General features: G+C 34.4%; 2 protein-coding genes across 3 annotated transcripts in view; both read left to right on the top strand.

Annotated features, from left to right (window-relative positions):
- The first annotated feature begins 886 nt into the window (after positions 1 to 886).
- LOC138129705 (inversin-B-like) overlaps positions 887 to 25,736 on the top strand; it is a 98,359-nt gene continuing 73,509 nt past the window's right edge. The window contains exons 1-4 of one of the 2 annotated variants that reach the window (XR_011159350.1): positions 887 to 1,886; positions 2,714 to 3,671; positions 3,727 to 3,777; positions 3,828 to 5,491. The gene's annotated coding sequence lies outside the window, so the exon portion shown is untranslated. The remainder of the gene's footprint in view (positions 1,887 to 2,713; positions 3,672 to 3,726; positions 3,778 to 3,827; positions 5,492 to 25,736) is intronic. The other variant, XR_011159348.1, reaches the window with a different exon arrangement.
- On the top strand, positions 16,985 to 25,722 carry LOC138129707 (putative ankyrin repeat protein RF_0381). The gene is made up of 2 exons (XM_069045990.1): positions 16,985 to 17,382; positions 24,748 to 25,722. The coding sequence occupies exons 1-2, from the start codon at positions 17,365 to 17,367 to the stop codon at positions 25,720 to 25,722; spliced, it is 993 nt and encodes a 330-aa protein (XP_068902091.1). The 5' UTR covers positions 16,985 to 17,364.

The following is a 25,736-nucleotide window of genomic DNA, read 5'->3' as shown; positions in this document are numbered from 1 at the left end:
GACTATTCAGGGATCGACGATTTACAACGTGCAAGCCTGTGGTGGCCGTCAGAGAAATGCCACCCTAAACCATCAGAGATCAACCACCAAATCGAATCAATTGCCTGATGTTACATGCGCTCCATACACGCTCCGGAAATCCTCAGGGGAAAAACTGTGCAGTCCTGGCCTTCCGTATTTCCTGAGTACGTGTGGTAGAAACTGCGGGGACTTGGCGGACTGTTCAGGCGGCCGGATGAGAATAAAAAACAACGATTCTGAATAACTGTGCAGGTCAAAGTAGCAGACCGATCGGAGTGTGTGTGGCATTGCATCGGTTCAGCTTGGTTGAGGCCGTCTTTCGGACAACGTAAGCCGAAAATTTCTGGAAGAGTTTATCAAGATTTAATAGTCGGAATCATACTTTTGGCAGGTGAAAAGTAAACTCTATCATGATTGAGTGAAAAAGAAAGCTGTCTATACGCAAGCGATTTTTGTTATTGACATGGTAATTATTTCTTGGTACTGTAATGATTAGAATAGGTTCGCTCAATTAAGAATTTTTATTTTAAATATTTAATTTCAACAAAACGTTCGTAACAACCATTCACTGGGGGCGGAATTTTTGTTGGTTATAATTTTATGTTTCTCCTTGCCTTTGTCGGCACAGTAATCCCTAAAAGTGGCATATAATAGCATATTATATCATAAAGAGTAGAAGTGAGTCTTTTTGTGGCAAGCCCAGAGACTGAAGACAGAGACGCAGTCGAGGTATTTATTATACAAGTGTCTAATAAGCAGTGTCCGGACGAAATAGTACCGCACAAGTCGACCAGTACAACTTTGCGTAATACCCCACTCACATATAAACACGATTCAGCTGGTTCGTTTTCAATAACAGGGAACCAGCTGAATCGTGTTTATGTGCGAGCGAGGGATTACGCAAAGTTGTACTGGTTGACTTGTCCGGTACTATTTCGTCCGGACCCTGCTAATAAGGCAAATAAGTCACCAAAGAAATGTTTAGTCACGAGAGCTTGCTCGAGTGGGCTAATATTTCTTGAGTGACTTATTTGCTGTTAAGGCACGAGTAATACATAGTTTTATCCAACACCGAATAATGTTGAAGAAGTCACAGCCAAAAAAAGAGTTGTTCTAATTTTAATTCTAATTTTATGTATGTATTACATTTTTTTATGTTCAATAAACTGTTCAATTCTCTCTAAACTGTTTAATTTTATAAAAACAGTTTAATTAAGGGTTCATAAGTCCACTAGGGTTTCATAGACCTCATAATATATTCAAAATCGGCATTATTACGACTTCATAATAAACAGGTGTTGGATAAAAGTATTCATATTTCAATAAATTTATAGTTTTAGTTTATAGTACTGTTGGACATATTGCTTAGACTTATTCCAGATGACGGTAAGACAGACCTAGCGAAGCCAGAGTGCAATATCTTCAATATCTTCTAATATTAGGTATTACAAAAAATTATGTACAAAATTCGTGTCTAAAGCTTCTTTTTTGCACTTGTGAGCTTTAAATAACTCGCCAACGACTCGTTATATAAACTAGGTACCGCTAATACCAGAACGACAAAAACCGTGATTCAAGATTAACTGATAAATGATGATAAGCATATCAATCAAAATACCTCCTATTATGAAACTTGTCGTTACTTCTATATCATTGAATTCTTATAATTAGAAACTGAGAACTTTGAGCACGTGAACACATTAACTTGCGCAGTTTTGATTTTTATTATCTGTTTTGGTTATCTGAGACAATTCTGTTGTTTAGTTTGGTATATTTCGGGTGTTTTACTAATTTACCCAACAAAGTTTGAGATATATTATTTTGTGATGGATCCGTCTATGGTAACATTGGATAACAAAAATGAGGTTAGAAAATATTTTTCAACATACATATTTACCAATGCTGTATTTATTACTTTTGTAAAAAATTATGTGATAACCAGAATTATCGATATTGAAAATGATTCAAAAGTTCCCGATCTTGAATAAAGACAACAAGAAATTTCATTTAGATAAATACAAGATAAAAAATTCGAAATTTGAATTTTCTGTTTTACACTCTTTTTTCTTCAAACCTTACAGTGCTAAATTACTTTTTCATTTAAGACAAGCTAAAAATATATAACAAATAAATATTTTTAACAATTTTTGAGAATTTTCTACACATTGTTTCTGCTCCTGCACACTTGAGATACCTAAGTGCAGCAGTCATTCAAGAATGGGAAGAAATAAATCAAGCTGTCATTCAACACCTTTTTGAAGGAATTGCCATGACGAATGGAAGCTGTAATTCAAGCTCGAGGAGACACTATACGATATTGAGATTTCCCAATAAATTTTTTATTTGTTAATTTGTTGTTGGAAAATAAGTGTATAGCCGTGATGGTGTACTAATATTTATGTCAAGTTTGTGGCATTCTTCTTTGCATATGAATGGTCTGGCCACAATATCATTGATCTAATAGATTCAGTCATCCCGCTGGTAACGGAAAAATTAAAATTTAGATTTGCTGGCCGAGCATCGTCCATTTTGGTCTTCTTTTCTGCTAATGCTTCTTTATCTACCTCTTCGAGTTCTAAATGTCAGATTTTGAAAATTGTTTCATTATAGCTGCATTTTTAGAACTTTTATCTTACATTTTGCAACCCGTATTGTTTATTTCCAGTTTGTTTAATATGTTGTTATGTTTTAGAACCGATTACACTGTGCTCTAGTGAACAGTGATACCACTGTTCTCACCCAAATGTTGAGAGAAGGTTATAACATGAGTAAAATTGTGTTTGGTTTCTCACACTGGTCCGTTAAATATACACCACTCGAGTTCGTAGTGTGCTGGAATAATCTTCCCCTTGTCCTGTTTTTGCTCGAAAAAGGTGTAAATCCCAATGTAGGAAGAAAGAATCCTTTGATCATCAGTATCAAAAGGGGGTTTTATCAAATTAGCGAGAAATTAATAATTTTGGGTGCAAATACCTGCAAACCGGATAAAAATGGCAAAACTCCTTTATATTGGGCAGTGGACACAAAAAACAAAAAGATAATAAATCTCCTGTTGGATCACGGTGCTGAATTGACAATTCATACAGCTTTATTACATGCCATTGATTTAGGCTATTTAGATGTGGTACAGTTATTGGTAGAAAGGGGAGCTCCCCTTAATGTAGTGTCTTCAGGAACTCCCTTAATTCGTGCTATTGAGCGAAGTCATTCGGATATTACAAAATATCTAATAAAAAGAGGTGCCGACATAAATTTAGCTGATAAAAATGGTAATCTTCCTCTAAAAGTGTGCATGGAAAAACGTAATTTTGAAATACTCAATAGCATGATTGAAAAAGGCGTCAAAGTAGACGCAACACTTGCAAACAGTTTACTTGTATGTTCATTAGAATTGGAACAGGTAGATATGGTAGAATATTTTATAAAGCAAGGAGCAGATGTCAACCAAAAAAATAAAAATGGTCAAACGCTTTTGTCTACCGCTTTGAAAAATTCCGATTTGCGATCTTTCCGATTGTTAATTGAATCCGGAGCTGATCAACGATTAGCTGAAGCTGAGATTAAAGAAAAAATGGCTAAAGACGACGACTTTGCCGTTTATATGAATTCACTGGATCTAGATTCCAAGATAGAAAAGCTCACGATTCGAGGTAACTGATGTGATATTTGATATATTGTGTCAATATTAAAAAAAATCTTTTACAGAAAATGATGCTCCCAAGGGGAAATCGACGAAAAGTGCCCCATTTTTCCAAAGTAATTAATACATTATTTTAGTTCCATAAATATAATAGACAATTTTTCAGGTGGAACCGGTCATGAAGAAGCTCCACTTCGACGACAACCCTGATATTTTACGTTTGCTTATATTTATGGAAAATGTTAAACATGTGGGACCGAACAAAATAGACACGATTTCTACAAGAATTTCTAAATTTGGTTTTAGGTTATAGCCCCTCTACGGTTATAGCACAACATTTTTGACAATTGACAACGTGAATTATGTACTTACTTCTAAAATATTCTGTTTATGTAACTTATTTTTAAACATTATTCTAAGACTTATTTTCTTGCAACATCTTCTTAATTTATCTTTCATAATAACTCTTAATTAATAACTTTCTTGTTTATTTAAATGCATATAAAAACGCACATTTTTAAGAAATAACGGTAATCGTTTCTTGACTCTTTCAAAATACAGGGTATTTCACGACTGATAATAAAAGCTGGATATTTTAATTTCAGTGGCCAGCTTTTTTCGGAAATGTATTGTGGGTTGCATTTTCAATTCCATCGGGCTCACTGTCACTCGTGAAATGCCTACTCTGTATTTGTGACCAAGTCACATATTTCTTTCTTGTTGATATAAAAATTTTACAACCTTATCAAAAAGACTCGAAAGTTTAAAATTATTCTCTGTCAAATTGACACAATAATTGTTAGAGGTAGAGTAATCAGGTAATAAAGTAAAAATAACAAGTAAAAATGTAAAAAAATAACAAGTGTTCAATTGAAATGTTCATCAAGTTGGCTTCGACTTTATTTTTTAAAAGACAACAACATCGTAATTTAAGTTAGTTAGACAAAGATAGCAACAAAGATCAAAGCCAATTTGATGAACTTTTCAATTGAACACGTGTTATCTTCTTCTTTGTAGAAGAAATTGATCTTTTCGTTACACTAAATAGCAGCATCTAAAAACATTCGATTTATCTCAATAATCTGCAAATGTTTCATTTTTTTCCTATCCATGGAACTAATAAAGAACAAGCTAGACTCTTATTGTAATGTCAGTAAAAATTGATACCCGAAATAAAAGAAATATTAATTATAAACAATGGCCCAAGGATGGAGTCTTGTGGAATACTATATGATACGATTAGGTATTTTTTTCGATGACCTGTACTCTCTTGAACCTAGGTCTTTGGAGTCATTTCCTTTGCAGTGAGCTTGACCGAGCTGAATACCTACTTTTCTTGGTTGAAAAAATACAAAAAACGCGTTCCGCAAGTACCATTTTCTAGACCCATTCTGTATCCTCGTCTGCACCGGAACCAGAAATTAAAATTCTGGACGCGGCAGGATCTCGCTCCACTTAGTTCGCAACGAAACACGCAAACGGTAAAAAATAATTTTTTATTCATGTCCCAAACCGCATTCGCCTCGCTGTACAAACTCTTTTCGTAAACATAAACACTTCGTTGCACCGATATTTAAACAATCAGAGCGACGTTTGATGAAACAGTCAACAAGATCACCCGGACCCCCGCAGGCAATTACTACGCGTTTTGAAATTGAGATCGGTTAAAAAATCAGTCGAAACTTTCGGTTTTATGTCAATGATATTTCATTGACGATCAAGGTGTTGGACGTTTCGTAACGCAGTTCAAATTTGCACAGCGCCTGACGTTGCAGAAGAAAGAAAAAAGTGCGCGATTGAAGTCCGGGAAATGTTGAACAAGTGCCTCAGGTAAGATGGTTTCTTTTTGTAAATGTGTAAACGGAAAAATTCGGCCAAACCTCAACAGAATGTGACCGTGAACTGGTTACGAATGCGTCGGTTTTGTGGCCTCAACAATTGTGTAACTCGCGGGATACTGATTTGGATTTGAATAATTTACAAGAAAAATTTTGTAAATAAATGTAAATAAATGATGGTTACGACTATAAAACTGTGCGTTGAATAGGTAATTAATGAAGTAATCAAATTTTGAACATCAATTTTTCACATTCTGTTACTGTTTAGTAGTTTGAATTAAAGCGAAAGTAAAAAAATTTCATGGGATTTTTTTTCCGCCAAAATTTTTCACTCCAGCGACCGTTAATAAATAGTTATTAGTATACAAGACGATAAAATTGTATTTTATCTTCGAGAGCTTTTTTTAGTCCAGATGCTAATTAGGTACACTCGAAAAGATAATTAAATTTTATCGTCGTGTACAATATTCAATTTCTTTCTATAGCATTTGTATTTTATTATTGAAACTTTTTTTTAATCATTTCTAATCGTGTCAGGTTTTAAAATCTCGTATGAGCGTTGTTAATAAAAAAAAATAATTACTTTATCTACCCTTGCTGTTAAAGTAGCACTTTATCCACCCATGCGGTTAAAATGCCACTTGACCTTTTGATTTGAATAGATAAAAGCACACTTTAACATCTGCTATAGAAACAAATTATTTTATACAAATTTATGTTAAAACCGGTGCGATGATCTCACAATCGTAGATAAAATGTTGTAATACGTAATACGTCTTTATTGCACTCACATCCTTTAAAATACTCGCTCGTACTTCGCTCGTATTTTAAACCCGTTCGTACAATAAGGATAACTTTTTACACTTAATCTTAAATAACTGTTAAAACAAATCGTTCAAAAATCGGTCACTGTTTATTGACCTCAGATCTATTCGCAAAGTTTTGGTAGGTAATGTTCCTTTCACTGGGAACGGATTTTGACTGCAAGCTAAGTAATTTTTTGTCCAAGTTGATTGCACCTGCACGATCTGAACCTACTAATTTTTAATTATCGACGGAACTGCAAAAAAAGTCTTAAGTGAAATCTTTAAAACGAGAATTTTTTTCTACCTCATAATTTAAAACAATTTAAATACTGTAACCACCAAATTTGGAATGTCTTGTAATTTCTGAAAACACTGTACTGCCAGTACAAGAACCCAGTGCTCTGAACGTATCAGGTAACTATAAATGATTGCAACAAATTTAATAGGTTGGCATCCCTGAATCTGAGCAATTGGTAAGCCTCGTCACTGTTAATGTGTCATTTTTGAGGTTAGGGTTTTTGATGTTTGGTGTTGCTGTGAAAAATGAATATTGCAAAAAAGATTTTGCAAAAAAATGGGGAAAACAAGTTTTACTAACGTGAATTAATTGGCATTTTGCAATTCGCTTTGAAAATAAGTCATTACAATAAACGTGTCAGTAGTAAAATCCATTTTAAAAAATAAAGTGTGATTATGACAACTTTGTTTTGTGACTTTTGATTTCACATATTTGAATTTAAAAATAGGTACCTATGCCAACATAAAACTTACAATATGTTGCCAACATAACACCAAAAAAAATCACAAACACTTACAGTCACTTGGTAGATATAATTTGTTTACATAAAATGCATTCACGTTGTTTTGGCATAATGAGAGGTCATGGAAATTTTTCATTCAATTTGGTACGGTGTGATCAAGAATGACTGAATCCGTTGGTAACAATGAAATTTGGCAAATTTGAAATTTACCATGAAAGGTTCATTTTCGTAATAGCATAAACGTAACTGACATAACGTGAACGGTGTTTATCGAAGATCCACCAGCGCTGCATTTTACATAGGATGCACACGTGGCAACACTGCCGAATTTTGGTCTTGCAGAAAATTAAAAGTTATAATACATTCATTTTTGTTTTAGACCAGAGTAGGCTATTTTAATGTTTTTAAATATTGGTATCGTGGCTATGTCAAAATAACAAAATCAAAATTGTTCGAACTGCCAGTGTCAAATTTGACATTATTATTAAGTGTTAAGGGGAAGAATACGCTCAGCTGAAACACTAGTTTTATGCAAAGTTTGGTAATGTTTTAAGGCCGATAAAATAAACATTACACATTTGAAATTTCATAAATATGTTGTCTTGATATTGTATTATGTGTAGACAACTTTGAAATAAAAATTTTAGTGTCATATTCCGAATTATAATTAATTTAAAACGGGCTTTTTCCATTGGTATTATTTTATTATGCAAGAGTTTAAAAAAAAAAAAAATTTCATCTACACATCCACGTGTGCTTTGAGAAAAGGATAATGCAAAAAAAAATTGATTGTATTCAGAAATCAATGAAAAAAACCTTTTCGAATGACATAATGTTTCTGGGTTTGGAGGAAGCGATTCAATGCATATACTAGCTGCATCTCTCTGTCGCTGTCGCGCTTTCACACACATCTGTTTCTAGTGGCTTTAGTAATATAATTAACAATGATCTGTACATTAGGTACTAACATCGATTATAAAAATCTAATGTAGGCAAAGTAGCTATATTTTGGTGCCCTGATGCCCAAAAAGTGGATGCAGAAATTGACGCAGAGGATATGCAGAAATTGAAGGACAAATTTCTACTTCAACTGCGGCAGAATCATGATCAAATAAAAAACATCGAAGAGTCAACTAGAACGCAAAGAGATTCTTCCGCATGGTATGAACAAAGAAGTGTTAGATTGACAGCTTCTAATTTTGGGCGTGTCTGTAACATGCGAGCTTCAACGAATCGTTCCAATTTTGTAAAAGAACTTTTAGTACCAAACTTTTCTGGAAATAAATTTACAAAATATGGAATTGATAACGAGATAAATTCGTTCAGAGCCATAAAGCAAGTTCTTACATCTACAATAGGTAATGTGCCAACAAGTATCATATTTTTATACAAACATATTTTTACAGATATTAACAGTGACCAAATGGGCGCACTCGAATTCCCGTCTGACTTATTTCTTGTCATAAAGTAATGCAAGAATTCCCGTCAGGTAATTATCAACTGATCTAATCCATAACTCGAGTTCCCGTCAAGGGTAAAAGAGCGCTTCAATCCCTTACTTACCTACCCCTCTGGCCGTTGCCAGGTACCATTGTTGTTTACCATTAGGTACGTGGACCAAAAAAAAATTTTTTAAATTTTAAAAAGTTACAAATACTCTTTGATCAACAATTATATACTTAGATAAGGGGCGGCTGTGACTTTGACAGTGTCAGATTTTTCGTATCTGTGCTAAGTCAGCTAATAAACGTCAAACAACTGTCACTATTAACCAAATTTTAATGCAAAAATGGTTTTTACTTCAGAACATAGAAGATTCATCATTGAATCTTACTTTCGTAATTCGTAACAGTGCTTTCAATAACCAAGATTTTTTTCTGACGGGAATTCGAGTCTAGAATTTGTGGTGCATTTTTGCCTTGACGGGAATTCGTGTGCAGGATTAAAGGGCCTATGTCCAAGCCCAGGTATAAAATATTATGCTGACGGGAACTCGTGTGCACCGGACCAAATTAAAGATTGTGGTTTATTTATCAGCGAACAACATCCATTTTTAGCGGCTAGTCCAGATGGAATGATTGGGGATTTTGGGCTTATTGAAATCAAATGCCCGTATACCGCAAGAGAGTTAACACCTGAGGAAGCTATTATATCGAAAAAAATCAAATTTGCCAAACTGGAAAACGGCAGTTTGAAGTTGAAACGGACTCATGCATATTACTTCCAAGTTCAGGGACAGCTTTTAATAACAAACCGATCTTTATGTTATTTTGTAATATGGACACCGAAGGTAATGATTTTTGAAAAAATTGAAGCAGACGCCGACTTTTTCGCCCAAACGATGCTACCAAAATTAAAGTGTTTTTATTTTGAACATCTGTTGCCTGCGTTGATACAACGAGGTGATTTGTCATAAAAAAAATTCGTGGATTAGGCCTACGGGGGATACCACATTAAAAAAAAAACGCGCCTAGTACTCTACCTCCGAGGTGGTGTGGAAAGGAGTTTTTACAAGTTCGATCGGCCAAAATATAGTTCTTATTTATTAGATTTATTTTTGATTATTTCGTTCATAAAAAAATCTGACCAATTACAGCGCCGTATCTAGACGATTATTTTAAATACAGGATTATTGCAGTTTGAAGTAAATGCTTTCATGCTAAATATAACTATGTACTAACTATACATAAAATCTATCGATATACAATCAATTATAAGGTCTGATCCTATTTTGGCCCCATACTTTAATCTCCATCGTGTTGCAGGGTGCACGTGTACTCAATCGCCCATGTGCATCACAAGATGTTTTTCAAACCGACGCGACGTAGACAAATTTTATACGGGATACCGGATGTTGTGTGGAACACTACATTTGAAAATTAGAATGTGACACTCGCCGCTAGCGTATTCTTCCCCTTAAGGTAAATTAGTTTTAAATTTGTGCAATATTTACATTTATCACTAAATACACATACGAGTATATACACATATTATACATGATGTATATTGTCATTGAGCCACAGTCTTACCATACAACTCGCCAAATTTCCATAGCCTACTCTGGTCTAAAACAAAAGTGAATGCACTGTAGGTCAAGTTAATGCGAACACTGTCAAATGCAGCGTTGTCAACACTTTTACCTTAAAGTCCCTAGATATATCTAGGGACTTTATTTTACCTCTTTCTAACTATCAACCGGTTCAGATCTTAAGGATGAACTGGAGTAACAATCTCAGCAAAAAGTTGCGGAATTCTTATTATGCTATGAAACGTTTATAACGAGATATCAATATTTGAAAAAAAAGTTTTTAATTTTTGGAAACGAATTGTAATCAGTTGCAAGTAAATTTTGTCTTTATTTTCTTGATATTTAGATAATTACTTACATGTGATTTTACAATCTTTTGACTAAGGCTGTACGTAAAAGTAAACAGAAGCACACTGAATTCAATTTTCATTGCATTTCTGTTAAAGTTCTTAACGTAACTGTGGTAAAACGTGCGATATGAGTGTAATATTGCATACCGACGTCAATTATATGCATTTTGTTCACTTTTTATTGAAATTAAAACAGGTACATAACCTCAAAAACCGTGTTTTTCCACATATAATTAGCGATTAATTGGAAAATCCTCAACCAACTTTTTTTGTAAATTCATTAGAACATTCTACGATATCGATACTTCATGTGTGAAAAATTTAAGAAAAATTGGCCATTTTGAAATATGTTTTTTTTTCAATTTATATACGAGCATTGATCGATTTCTCATAAGAATGCGTGTAAAATATCCCGAAACTTTAAAAGGTAATAACTTTAAAATTCCTCGATCAATTTTTTTTTAATTTGGCACAGTACTTTAGCATGGATAGAAGGACTCTAGTACCAATTTTGAGCCATTTTCGCCATTTTTCAATGTTACTCCAGTTCATCCTTAAACTGCCTCAATATTTAAAAATATCTTTTACAGAAAATGGTGCTTCCAAGGGGTTATCGACAATTAAAAATTGTTTTATTTTTTTTTCAGTCAGCTATGAACCAAACGATAATTTTTAATACATCGTTAGATTCAGAAAAAAAAACTTTATCAGACTAAGCCTAAAAAACTACATGTGTCCATTTAAAAAAAAAAGTTGACTATAGTAAGCTACTGAAAATATCGCAAAAAAAAAATTATTTTATGGCTGCTTCGTAGCGCATGAAAAACCATATCTTCGGTTTTTTTGTTCATTGAAATCGGATAATAAATAAAAAAGTTATAGGTTGAGGCGTTTTTTATCAAACAGCCTGTATAAGATTTGCTTTTAGATTATAACAAAATTATTGAGAATTGACAATGTGAATTATGTACTACTAAAATATCCCGTTTGTGTAACTTATTTTTACACATCATAAACTTCTTCACAAAGTTACGCACTACCTTAGAATTTCGAAATACATACCTACCAATTTTAATTCCAGAACCATCAGATTTGGGTACCTTTAACAATCCAGGAATCCTTAACTGCTTGAACAATTTTATCACTGACACTTTTAACAATTTTCCAAACTTTAATAAAAATATTAAACTTGAGGACTGCAAAAAAAAATTAAAAACGGGTACATACTCTCAATCAGGCCCCTTATTGTTGCTCCCTAATCGATATCTTCCCATATTTCCATCTCTCGCTGTCTTACCTTGTGAAGGTTAGCTGTAGGAGGCATTTGCTCTTGCAAACATCTTCCCATATTATCCTACAATGTTCCCTTGGATTCAGGTCTGGACTTCTTGTTGGCCAGTTCCATACTGCCACTATTCTGGCAGTATGAGATTTTGCGTTCTTTTGCATCAGAATGAAATCATCCCCAAAATAAGGTACAAATGTAATGCAATTACGACTATTCAGGGACCGACGATTTACAACGTGCAAGCCTGTGGTGGCCGTCAGAGAAATGCCACCCTAAATCGTCAGAGATCAATCATCATAATCGAATCAACTGCCTGATGTTACATGCGCTCCGTACACGCTCCGGAAATCCTCAGAGAAAAAACTGTGCAGTCCTGGCCTTCCGTATTTCCTGAGTAGGTGTGGTAGAAAACTGCGGGGACTTGGCGGACTGTTCAGGCGGCCGGATGAGAATTAAAAAAAAACGATTCTGAATAACTGTGCAGGTCAAAGTAGCAGACCGATCGGATTGTGTGTGGCATTGCATCAGTTCAATTTGGTTGAGGCCGACTTTCAGACAACGTAAGCCGAAAATTTCTGGAAGAGTTTATCAAGATTTAATAGTCGAAACCATAATTTTGGCAGGTTAAAAGTAAACTCTATCATGATAGGGTGAAAAAGAAAGCTGTCTATACGCAAGCGTTTTTTGTGGTAAAAGCCATAAAATTATATCAACTGTTTCTCAATTGACATGTTAATTATTTCATGGTACTGTAGTGGTTCGAATAGATTCGCTCAATTAAGAATTTTTATTTTAAATATTAAATTTCAACAAAACGTTCATAACAACCATTCATTGGGGGCGGAATTTTTGTTGGTTATAATTTTATGTTTCTCGATGCCTTTGTCGGCACAATAATCCCTAAAAGTGGCATATAATAGTATATTATATCATAAAGAGTTGTCTTCGACCACCCACGTTTTCTTTCATATTTTAATGGGGGTTTATGACCGCTACCCTTGCAGCTTCTTTAGGGGCTGCACAAAACTTGTATTGTAAAGCGTCACTTCTACTTGAGCAGCTAAACGTTCAAGACGCCTTGTAGTTGTCACAAATTCGTAATATGTAAATCTATTTTTTGTTAAGTTTAAATCCGTTTACATTATTTAATAACATCATTATAATCGTACCGATCGAAGCGTACGATACAACACAGCAAGCAAGTAGGCATATGACCATATGAGATCACAAGTTCTTGAACTTGGGATCTAAACTGTAATTTTCTAAGGGGACTCAATTTTTGGACATGGGGCAAAATGCTTTCGAAAAAACACCTATCTTTATCCAAAGGCTTCTCGATAGGTGCTTTCTCCTTGTTCTGTAGGAGGCGCAACTTCTCCGTCTCTACATTTAAAAGAGCTTGCCCTATCAAATCATTAGACTTTTTCCTTTTTCTGCCGGAAGTGAAACAGTAGGTTGTTCATTAGAAATTGGCGATTGCGGCGTGGGCTCCCAATCAAAATAAACTGGCGATTGGGACTCCAGTCCCTGAATCTCATCTATATCGGCCGAACTTGGGATAGGTGCACCTTCGCTCTCAGGTGAATCATGCACATCTTCCAAACTGTCTATACCTAACGAAGTGGTTGGCAAATTAGATGTAGATCTCCGGGAGGTGAACTGATCTTTTAAAAAGAGCAAGCTTTGAAAGTACGGCCACTTGGGGGTTATCACAATCCCCCCCTCGTCTCCAGATTTGGGTTTTGGACATTTTGCCAACGCCTTTCTGAAAGTGTCCCTCAGATACTTTATTTATTTTTACAGCATCTCCTACAAACAATTGTATTAAATAATTGCATTATTTAGGTACTGTTACGATTTAAATCGCCGCGCGATTGTAAATCTTCGCGATTTTTCTAGAATGTTCCGGAAGGTGCCGGATCTACCCACCAGCAAGTCCGGAGCAGTGGTGACACCCCAATTTTTACAGGCCGTAGCTTCTCAAAGTTTTCGGTTGTATTTTGTCACTCCGTCGAACTAATTGAGCGTTTGTATTTAACTATAGTCAAATTTCCATTGTCACTCATTATTTCGACGGGTGAAAAGTTCTATCAAATTCATTTATTTGTATATCGCGTTTAGGATTTATAATTTGTTCCACTGTTAAAGTTGCAGTTTTGTCATAAGGCGCGTCATTTCATTAATCGTACTAACTTAAGAAAAAAATTTCTTATCAAGTCCGTCGGGTTTTTATATTCACGAACGATTATCAATCCGTGAGTGACCTCGCCAGGAATTGTGTATCGCGCTCACCGAACATTTTTTTGCGCGTGGTTCTTCACCGGTCCGTACCGGAGAAAAACATCTTAACTTCAATTTTTTTTTTTTTTTGGAGCGAAGGAAGACTTGGAGGACCTCCCCGCTTATGCGGGCGGCGTAGCCGAATAGCGACGTTACGTAGGACCAGTCGGCCTTCGTCCTTCGCTAAAGAAGGGAATTTTTTTTTACTGTTTCGCCGGTACTCGTTCGTTGAATATCTGGGACCCGGAGGACCCTCCGAGGAGTTAGGTTATTTTGTACAATTTTGTACACGCCATAAGGCTAGTCAGGCTTCGTTGTTTTCTTTTTCATTTATATCATTATTTTCATTGTTTGACATCTGAATAAACGATTAGTTGGAAGATTGTGTATCATTTCCCGTACTCCGGGCTGTTCTCACCAAAATTTTCAGCTTCAGTCGGCGTTTCTCGTGGTTCGCATTGTAAACCGAGTCGAAGCCACGACCCCTGAACATTCCGGATTTGTAACCGGTAACAGGGTTGCCCAGTTTCGGGAGCGTAATTTATAACGTAACAGTACCTAATAATACTGTTTTTATTTTTTAGTAACACGATATTGTTTCTTTTCGTCATAGATACAGATTGTGAAAAACAACTCATATCTCCCTTGGGATTTGTCAAATTTTTTTGCCCTCCACATTGTCGGCAACAAACTCATGAGAACGAAACTATAGCAACCACATATTCACGCAATCTTCCCTGCTAAATATTTTTAATAAAATTTTAACTTTTAAGTAGAGAGACTAAAAAATAAAATATTGTATGCACCACGGGAGATATTCATGTTTTTCCCCTCGGTTGACTTATTCAAAATGATTGTGAATAAGTATTGCAACTATGTACGAAAATGTATGTGGCAACTGTGTGAATGGGATAGAGTTGACATTTGTATGACATTTCATAAGCGTGTATTTGATTTGTTAAATTCCATTACACATTGATTTGACAAATTTCAAAATTGCGCGACTATAAACTGTCAAAGAAATGTCAATTCTATCCTACCCACAGTTGCCACATAAATTTTCGTACATAGCTGCCAGATTTATCCACAATTATTTTGTATCACCCAATATTTACATTTCGATTTCGATTGCAAGATCGATGTTCAAGTAAACAATCCGATTGGTTTGATTCCCAATTTCACAATCAGCTGTCAAATGACTTTTGTGCATGTAGGCAAATATGCAAATTGGAATAGAAATAAAACAACTACTACATTTGTTGGACAGATCGCGAAACAACACAAAAGTAAAAGCAAATGTAATTTTATTTTAATTTACTGGATTGCGTTTTTCCAGATTTTTCTTCAAATCTTCCAGTTTTTTTTTTCAATTGAATTGAAAAGCAAATATGTAGGTCCTGCTGTCAGTTATGATCGACAGTGCATATAAAAATTATAATTTTTGAAATTTGTCCGAATTTTCCGACTTTCCTTTGTAATTGTCCCGAATTTTTTTTCCGAAAACTTATCCAAAACCCTAACAAACAAAACCAAAAAAGAATTACGCATAGCCATCGTTCGAATCCTAAGTTATGGTCTTGAGTTCATACAAAAAAGTACTTTCAGTTTTCCCCGAATTATTTTAAGTAATTTAGTTTTTTCAGATTTTTCCCCAAATCTTCCAGATTTTTTTTTTCTATTGAAAACATTCAATTCAGTCATTTCTAGCCCGGGGCATATCGAACAAAAAAAAAAATTAATCAAATATGTCGTTCCTATCGTCAGTTTGTTACGATCGAAAATGCATACAAAAATTATAACTTTTGCAATTTTCCAATTTTCCGGGCAACTTTTCCAATTTTTTTTTTCTTTTTAAACCACCCCTGTATTAAAGCGAACAAAAGAAAAAAATAAATATTCAAATCGGTCAAGCCGTTTTTAAGTTTTAGCGAGACTAACGAACGGCGATTCATTTTTATATACTTAATAGAAATAAACTTTATAATTATTGGTATTTAAATATTTCTTACAATTATCTAGAAATGCTGATAATACCAGAGTCAATTTGCTGCCGGCAATGTGTGTTACCAACTGAAAAAAGTTCCTAGATTTCGGATGTGTTACTCGTAATAGCTTATTAACGCATTCAAAACGAATGCGTTAACAGCTTTGTTAAAACAGCAAATTAGAAAATAGTATATTATGCACCGAGGGAGTGAAGTGGATGATTTTTACCCGAGGTGCAATTTGTAGCCCGAGGGTTCTACAAAGCACTGAGGGTAAAAATCATTCACTCCCGGGGTCCATATACTATTTTTTGCACGACTCACCGATTTTAGTAGAAAAAAGCCGAAAATTTGTAAATTATCACTGTCAAGCTAAATTGAAGAGTCATGTTGACAGTTAAAAATATTTTTTAACCTTTCGGCTTATTTCAATTAAAATTTTTGAATCCTGCAAATAATAGTATTGCACCTCGGGAATGCATGATTGTTACCGTCGTTGCTTTGTAGGACCCTCGGGCTTCGTCTTCGGGCTACAAACTGCATCTCGAGTGAAAAATAGTATATTATGCACCGAGGGAGTGAAGTGGATGATTTTTCCGAGGTGCAATTTGTAGCCCGAGGGTTCTACAAACCACTGATGGTAAAAATCATTCACTACCGAGGTCCATATACTATTTTTTGCATGACTCATCGATTTTAATATAAAAAAGCCGAAAATTTGTAAATTATCACTGTCAAGCTAAATTGAAGTGTCATGTTGACAGTTAAAAATAATTTTTAACCTCTCGGCTTTTTTCAATTAAAATTTTTGAATCGTGCAAATAATAGTATCTGCACCTCGGGATTGCATGATTGTTACCGTCGTTGCTTTGTAGGACCCTCGGACTTCGCCTTTGGGCTTCATACTGCACCTCGAGTGAAAAGAAAAATGAATTCGAAATAAATATGAACCATAAAAGGTTGAATAGGCTATGGTTTTTTGCCCAAGGGGAAAAAAGAGCCACTTTACTCCATACAATCAGGGAGTAAAGTTGCTCATTATATACAGGTCGTGCAAAAAATCTTGTATGTACTGCTACGATTTAAATCGCCGCGCGCTTTGAAATCTTCACGAAGGTTCTAGAACGTGCTAGAACCCCATCGCACCACTGGAATCGTATCCGTTTCCGCCAAAAACCCTAAGCGGAGAGAGGGGGTGTTCTGTGGTCTTTGGTCTATTCGTCTATTTCTATTCTAGTGGGTAGTCTGTGCAACGAGGAAGGAGGTTAACCACCTTGATCTGAAGATAATTGTGTTGTCTAGTTTGGTATATTACTAATTTACCCAACAAAGTTTGAGATAATATATTGTTTTGTGAGTGAGCAACAATGGCTTATCATCAATGGGTAGGATAATATTTTTCTGCATATATGTACTCGCAAATGGTGTTTTTTAAAGATGGCGTCGAAGTTGGCGTTGGCGTCTTAAAAAAGACTGATTTTTTTCAAACTGCATATTAAAAACACGCAAAAAGTGGAGATAGATTTAAACAGCTGATCGGAGTGCGTAATCCGGTGGTGCGTTCACAATCGACTCTTCAACGCCAACTTCGACACAAATTTTTTAAAAAACACCCGTTATATTACTAATGCCGTATTTAACACTTATAAAAAATTATGTGATTCGACTATACTCGTAGTCTTTGCCAAAATTCTAAAACCACCACCTGTTGAATTAAGTTCCCAATAAAAACAACGTTGCCGATTGTGTTTTCCAGGTAAATTACGGTGTTGGTGGTTTTATAATTTTTGGGGTAATGTTGCAGTTTAAGGTCCTACTACTGCGCAGCCCTATTGCGCACGGAGAGCACTCCGTGTTCCGTACAATACTTACTTCTCCATATGTACTTACACCGTTGCCAGATTTATTAAAGGTTCAACATTATATTGCTCGTAGCAGAGAATTATGGTGGGTTGCGTAATGACAGAATTTTATCCCTTTCGTTCACATTTTTGTTCATGTTGTGTCTTACAGTTTAATTTGTTTTTGCAAAAACTACAACAGTCACCCCGTAGAGACGTTTCTTCTGAATCAAGTGCACTTTTTAGCTCATCTTAAAACGAAAAATTGAACAAAAACATGTGGATTTTTTTTAATGAAGCGATTTTTTTTAAAACTGGGCTTATTACAAACAAGACAACAAACAAATCAACAAATTGCACCAAAACGTGCATGATCTAGAAAAGTCTGTTCAATCTTTAATAAATCTGGCAACGGTGTAAGTACATCAACAGAAGTAAATATTGTGGGGCACGGAGCGCGCATTATTAGGACCTTAAACTGCAACATTACCAGAGATGTCGCTGTTTTTACAAAAAAATTGAAGATCGAAAAAATATATTTAATTAAATGGCAACATCCAATTCAATATTTCGTGCAACTGTCATTATTTTTAACAATTTATTGTCAATGTCATTTCAAAATTTGGTTAGACTGTTTTAAATTAAAAAACTTTCCCTGCCTAATTATGCCCACGTCAAGAAAAGTGTTAAAAAATTAAAAAAAAACGGCAATTGTCAGAATAAAATTGATACATTTACAATTTTTCATAGTGTGAAACCTCTTTACAAGAGATAGGTTAGAATTATGGTCAAAATTCAATGACATTTTTAAAAATTATTTGACAGGTATTGTCAAGTAGACAATTAATTAACAAATGAACAAAACCAAATTTACATTAGGGAAATTTTCATTTCCCGCTTTTTTTGCAACCAACTGTATCATAAAATGGTATTATCCTGCTGGAGAAGGTGGCTCCACTGGTAGAACAGCAGCTGTAAGAGTGGAGGGTCATTACTCATTAGCGTGCAACATATCCTAATCGGCTACAATCAACATTTAGCTAAATTTTTTAAGACATAGTTACGTAAAAAAAATAGTTTTTCTTCAAACGTCCGTAAATTATGATATTATCCTGCTGCATTGATAATGCTAAAGTGTCACTTCATTGTCATGGCATCTAACGAGCTGACGACCTGGTTTTTTAACATGTCTTAAATAATTTGTTATACCGGGTGATTCAGATTGGTATTCGCGCCCCTATATCTTTTTTATTTTAAGAAAAAAATATAATAAACCATATATATTTGTAAATCGCCTATGAAACTACAATAGATGACGTTGTCAAATCTTCTCTACGATGACATATGTTAAAGTTAAGACAGTCAACTTTTTTTTTTAAATGATACATTATACATTTCTTAGTCTATTCTTGTAAAGCTTTTTTTTTCTACATTTGAATGTGTAAAAAAAGTTGACACTTGCAATAGGAAAAAATCGAGAAAAAAAAAATATATGATTTAATTTATTCGAAAGTGTTATTTTATAAAAAGAGCTAGTTAGCCATGGAGACAATTGAATTTTGACATTAATAGCGTCAATTATTAACGTACCTACATTTAAATAAATAGCTATGTTATAACCTACATTTACCGCTTTGAATGCATACACGATGAAAATATGTACCTAGTTGAATTTTGATAGTGCATGAATGACGTGATGAGTCTTGGGAATCGTATTCGAATTATTCGAATATTTGAATAGGTGACTATGTAAAATTCGAATAAGTGTAAATTCTAATATTCGAATAAAGTAAATTCAGGATGGATCGGGTATTTCACTGTCAAATAATTTTATTTTTTGGCTATGTAATTCTTAAAATAGTGAGATGCAGGGAACCAACATAACGCGAATTTAGCATAGTAAATTCAGTATGGATTTGGTATTTTGTCCGAGTCTCAGTTTTCTCGCCGAGGCGCACCCGAGGCTTGAAAACAAACAAGGTCAAATCATTTTATTTTTTGGCTACGTGGTTGTCTTGTAAATAGTGACATGCAGGGAACCAACATAATGTGAATTTACAAATGTTTGGCTTACTTGTTCTTTTTAGAAAATAACGCTTTCGAATAAATTAAATCATATTTTATTATTTTTCTCGATTTTTTTTCTGATGTAACTGTTAACTTTTTTATACATTCAAATGTAGAAAAAAAAACTTTACAAGAATAGGCTAAGAAATGTATAGTGTACTATTTAAAAAAAAAAAGTTGACTGTCTTAACTTTGACATATGTCATCGTAGAGAAGATTTGACAACATCATCTATTGTAGTTTCACAAGCGATTTACAAATATATATGGTTTGCTATACTTTTTTCTTAAAACAAAAAAGATATAGGGCCGCGAATACCAAACTGAATCACCCGGTATATGAAGGTTTGAAGAAAAAATAGTATATCACTGCGTTCGGCAGCCAATCTACCAGCCGCAGCACATAAAACTTCATTTTTGCTCCTCATAACATAATATATGTACTATTTTCCAGCAATTCCATTTAATTTTGTTTGTAATTTGCCTCCATTTTGATTCTCTAATACACATATTAACGAACGCGACGTCATCATCTGGGATGTCCTTATAGCCATTATTTCACGGAACATTTTACGAAAATTTTTAGGTTGGCATAGCTTGATCCGTCATGCATGTCAGTTTAAATTACAAAATGTGCAAAGAATTATTTATCAGGATTTATCAGGCAACAAATTCGCGACCGTATTTTTGGCAATTTCACGTATTTCAGCGGGCGTACATGAAAGATTATCTTCCATATTCGTGTTTTGTGACAGAATTTGGATAAAACAAAAGGCGACTTTGAAGACTTGATCAAATTTTCACTTTTAAAATTAAGACATTACCAACCGCCACAAAAATCCCTAAATCGAGAAAAGTAAACATTTTTGTTTGAAAACGGCTTAAAAAGGGCAAATTACAAAAAATAGTATAAAAAACTCGTTTCATAAGACCTTGAAGCACTCATTCTTTAAAATAACTCGTGGCTACGCCACTCGTTTTTTAATCTTTAATTCGTGCTTCAAGACTGGTCTTATGAAACTTGTCTTTTAATATACTATTTTTTAATTTCCATCTTTTGGGCAAATGTGGAAAAGTGAATCCAATTTTCGTAGCCACTCTGTACATCTAATTTAGATTCTCTTTTTTAAAACTCTTATCAAAATCTTATTACCTAAACGATTCTTTGACTTTTGCTGTTTGAGAATCAAAGAAAAATCCTAAAACTAGTAACCATTTAACTGCTAACACTTTTGAATTTTTCACAACATTGTGAAGTATTGAGTGATTCAAAATTATTGTGGATAAGTATGGAAACTATGTACTAACGGAAATTTATGTGGTAACTGTGTGGGTGGAGTAGAGTTGACATTTGTATGACATTTCATATGCGTGCATTGATTTTTTTTTTATAACATTGCACATTAACTTGACAATTTTCAAAATTGCGCGACTATGTCAACTCTACCCTACCCACACAGTTGCCACATAAATTTTTGTACATAGTTGACATACTTATCCACAATAATTTTGAATCACCCAATATTTATGCTGAAGATCAGTGGCAAAAGTTAGGTTAGGACCAGGTTAAGAAGTGACATGTTAATCTGAAATAAAAATCCAACTGTGTTCCATCCATTAGGTGTGCTCTAATACCTTCATTTATTCCGCTTATAGCAGAAAAATAAAAATTTAGATTTGCTGGCCCAGTATCGTTAGTGTCTGATTTAATTTGAATTTGGACTTCTTTTTCTGCTAAAGCATCTCTATCCACCTCTTCAAGTACCGTACCTATGTTTCTCATCTCCACTTTCTGAGCAATTCTCGCTTGGAAAAGGAGAATATTTCTCAAAACCTGGACCTTCATAACCACTTCGGCTTTGAAAGTGTTCATCGGATGAATTAGAACAAGCCAAATTAATTTTCTTAATTTAAATCAAGTAATCAATTTTTATAGGTTTTTGTATAGTTTAAAAACGGACTTTTTCTGTCATTTTGACAAACGTTATTATAAGACAGGTTATGTCTTAATTTTTAGATAATTCCATTTGAATATTACATTAATATTTGGTCGTGGCACCGTATGCATTGATAACCGCATTTATTCTACGTGACATAAACTGCTCTAAATTCCCACTTTTCTTGTTCAAAAACTTTTGGTAGTGGCATTTTTGAATAAATTAAGTGTCACAGTATGACGTTAATAAACGCCAGAACAACAAAATTACACAGGCAATTAATAGGTGTACGCGATTTTTTTGAATATAACAGTACATTCGATGTTAGGAGGCAGTTCATTTGATCCAGGTTAAAACAAAGTTAGCAATGGTGAAAACAGTAACTTTTTGGTAATTTTGTGTTTACAAATTTATCGAGGCAGGCCTATCTTCTTTAACCTAGAATCTGGTATTGCGTTTTATTCCGTTCGTTTTATTTTTTGTGTGTATTTTAAGGACTTTAGACGTTTCCAGTGTTGTTTTTGATACCTACTATACAGGGTTATTCACGTAAGATGACCAGGTAAAAATACAACCCAAAATATATCGAGTGTTCAAATGAAATCCTGGGCTGGGAAGGCGTTGGAAACCGTCAATTGTTGTGCTTTTTTAAAGCGTAGATTAATTGGAGCATGTTGACAGCTAACCTAAAATTTAGAGCCAAAAAAATCTTTCTTTTTTTCTTTCTGTACAATGTTTTACATTAAAAATAGAATAACTTAACGATTCCTATTCTTGAAGCAAATATCTAAGGGCACCCTTTGCTGAAAACAAACATGTTCAAGTATGTTGCGATTAAACATAAACAAATGTCATTCGTGTCAAACGGCGGGAAATTCAAACTTTACACTGTTCTAAACGGTTTAATTTTTCCAACGCCTACTCAGCCCAGGATTTCATTTGAACGCGCGATACTTTACAAAGCATTCATTGTGTTTCGGTATTTAAAAATTAAATCAGGAATCCAAGTAGGTATTCTATTACATAATTTGAAAGATAAATCTGTCATTGCATTTTTCGTTCATATTTAGTATTTGAAAAGATTTTCGAACGATGACAGAACCGATATGATCCCACTTACCCATTACTTTTGTGATTTTAATTTCTTATTATTGTTATTAAATCAAATCATATTTTGCTGAGAAAGGCATTTTTCTGTCAGAAATTGAAATTCATCGGGCTGACATTAAAAGCTGTCTATGTTTTATGCGCATTGTGATAATGACGGATAATGTAATAGGGATCGAGATTGCTTTGTGAATTGTCTTTTGGGTTGCATTTTTACCTGATCAGGCTCGTCATCTTACGTGAATAACCCTGTATAATAATTATAACTACAAAATTAAATTATGATCAAAAATTAGGGTTCATAACAAAATGATTTAAGATTGCTTTAACAGTTGTTTATTTGAATTTATTTGCATTAAATGTGCTCTGAACGCGTTAGCAGGTGCAGGTGCTTTTGGTGGGCTGAAAATTATGGATTCCTGCAAAACTACTTAAAAAAAATTTTTTTTTGTTATACGTACTTAATTTAACAAAGAATAATAGTAGATAGTTTATTTGACGAGTTTGTGTGTAAATTGGGCCTTTTTTGGCACGCGACTGAAACGAGCGTTTTAAAGGCCCAAGAGTGCCAAAAAAGGCCCAATTTACACACGAACGAGTTAAATACAACGTTTTTTTTGTTCGACGAGCCCCTTAAATGCTTCAAATCGCTTAAAACCTTTAAAATTAGCTTGACGTTTCGTTTTGACAAGTTGTGACATTTATCAAAATCCGTTCACATAGGAGAAAATTCTCAAATTCTGACAGTGTCGAACAAAAAATATTTTATACCGTTCAGTTTGGGACGAGATTATCTCGGATACTTCTTCTGTCACAAACTGCACCACTTCTTTAGATAACCTAAATCTTTCTTTAAACTCTACATCTCTACATTTCGTAAAATGATTTTCACGGACTCTAGGATGTTGCACTAACTGATAGAGTTCGAAGAAATCTTCGTCGTCGGTTAATTCGCCAAGATACTGAACGTTTTCCATCACCGTTTACTTTCTCTCGCAATACTTTAATACCCACGATCTATTGAACTGGCGTTAAACCGACTCGAACTTCACAATTATAAATTATAAAACCACTTTCGTACAACGTCAAAACAGCGCTGAAAGTCGTTCAAAATTGAACTTGAGTTGAACCATGGTGGTAGTTACAACGGGGCCTTAATAACCATCAAATAACTAGTGCCTCATACCAAGGTGACAACACTTTGACAATTGTTTTAAAGAAAAAATGAACTTTAGTCTCAGAACGGCAGTGCGGCAACTTGCAAACACTTTGTCGGTGCGGGATTTCCCAATTTTCACTTAAACATTTTTGCTTTACACCATTTTACTCGTTGATATATGGACATTTTTATTCAAAGTTTAAACCGTCGAGCTAAAGCTCTCGGGCCTAACCAGAATAAAAATGCCCAAATTCAACTCGTAAAGTTGTCCAAGCAAAAAGTTTTCGTGAAATTGAAAAATTTATCCGATAAAAAAAATTAGGTCTTGCTATTTTACCTGCGAAAAAATTATTAACCAGTAGGAGAGAAATTCTACTTCTGGATTTGATTCAGGAGTGACCGCTTCTAATAGTAGTACCTTCCTAGTGGAAAAAGGTTTTTATCCACTCAAATGATTCACTTTATTTTCGTGGATAAAAACCTTCTTTTTTACTTGCTCATGAAATAATATGTATACTATATTCTGATTGTTAAATTTTGACAAAATTGTGTCATTATAGCTACATTTTTGTAACTATTATCTTACATTTTGCAACCCGTATTGTTTATTTCCAGTTTGTTGAATATGTTCATGTTTTAGAACCGATTATTCTATGCTCTATTGAACAGTGATACCACTGTTCTTACCCAAATGTTGAGAGAAGGTTATGACATGAGTAAAGTTGTGTTACGTTCATCACTGTCGTCCAATAAATGTACACCACTCGAGTTCGTAGTGTCCTGGAATAATCTTCCCTTTGTCAAGTTTTTGCTGGAGAAAGGTGTAAATCCCAACGTAGAAGGACCAAATGGAGATACTCCTTTGATCATCAGTATCAAAGCCGAGTTTCCTCAAATGTGCGAGAGTTTACTAGTTGCGGGTGCAAATACCTGTAAACCGGATAAAAATGGCAAAACTCCTTTATATTGGGCAGTGGACAAAAAAAACCAAAAGATAATAAATCAGCTGTTGGATCACGGGGCTGAATTGACAATTCATACAGCTTTATTTCATGCCATTGATTTAGGCTATTTAGATGTGGTACAGTTATTGGCAGAAAGGGGAGCTCCCCTTAATGTAGTGTCTTCAGGAACTCCCTTAATTCGTGCTATTGAGCGAAGTCATTCGGATATTACAAAATATCTAATAAAAAAAGGTGCCGACATAAATTTGGCTGATAAAAATGGTAATCTTCCTCTAAACTTGTGCATGGAAAAACGTAATTTTGAAATACTCAATTGCATGATTGCAAATGGCCTCAAAGTAGACGCAACACTTGCAAGCAGTTTACTTGTATGTTCATTAGAAATGGAACAGGTAGATGCAGTGGAATATTTTATAAAGCAAGGAGCAGATGTCAACCAAAAAAATAAAAATGGTCAAACGCTTTTGTCTACCGCTTTGAAAAATTCCGATTTACGATCTTTCCGATTGTTAATTGAATCCGGAGCTGATCCCCGATTGGCTGAAGCTGAGATTAAAGAAAAAATGGCTAAAGACGACGACTTTGCCATTTATATGAATTCACTGAATCTAGAATCCAAAATAAAAAAGGTCACGATTCGAGGTAATTGAACTGATATTTAAAC

The sequence above is a fragment of the Tenebrio molitor genome, chromosome 4 (assembly GCF_963966145.1).
Source record: "Tenebrio molitor chromosome 4, icTenMoli1.1, whole genome shotgun sequence".
Lineage (NCBI taxonomy): Eukaryota > Metazoa > Arthropoda > Insecta > Coleoptera > Tenebrionidae > Tenebrio > Tenebrio molitor.
This window is presented reverse-complemented; position numbering and strand designations above follow the sequence as displayed.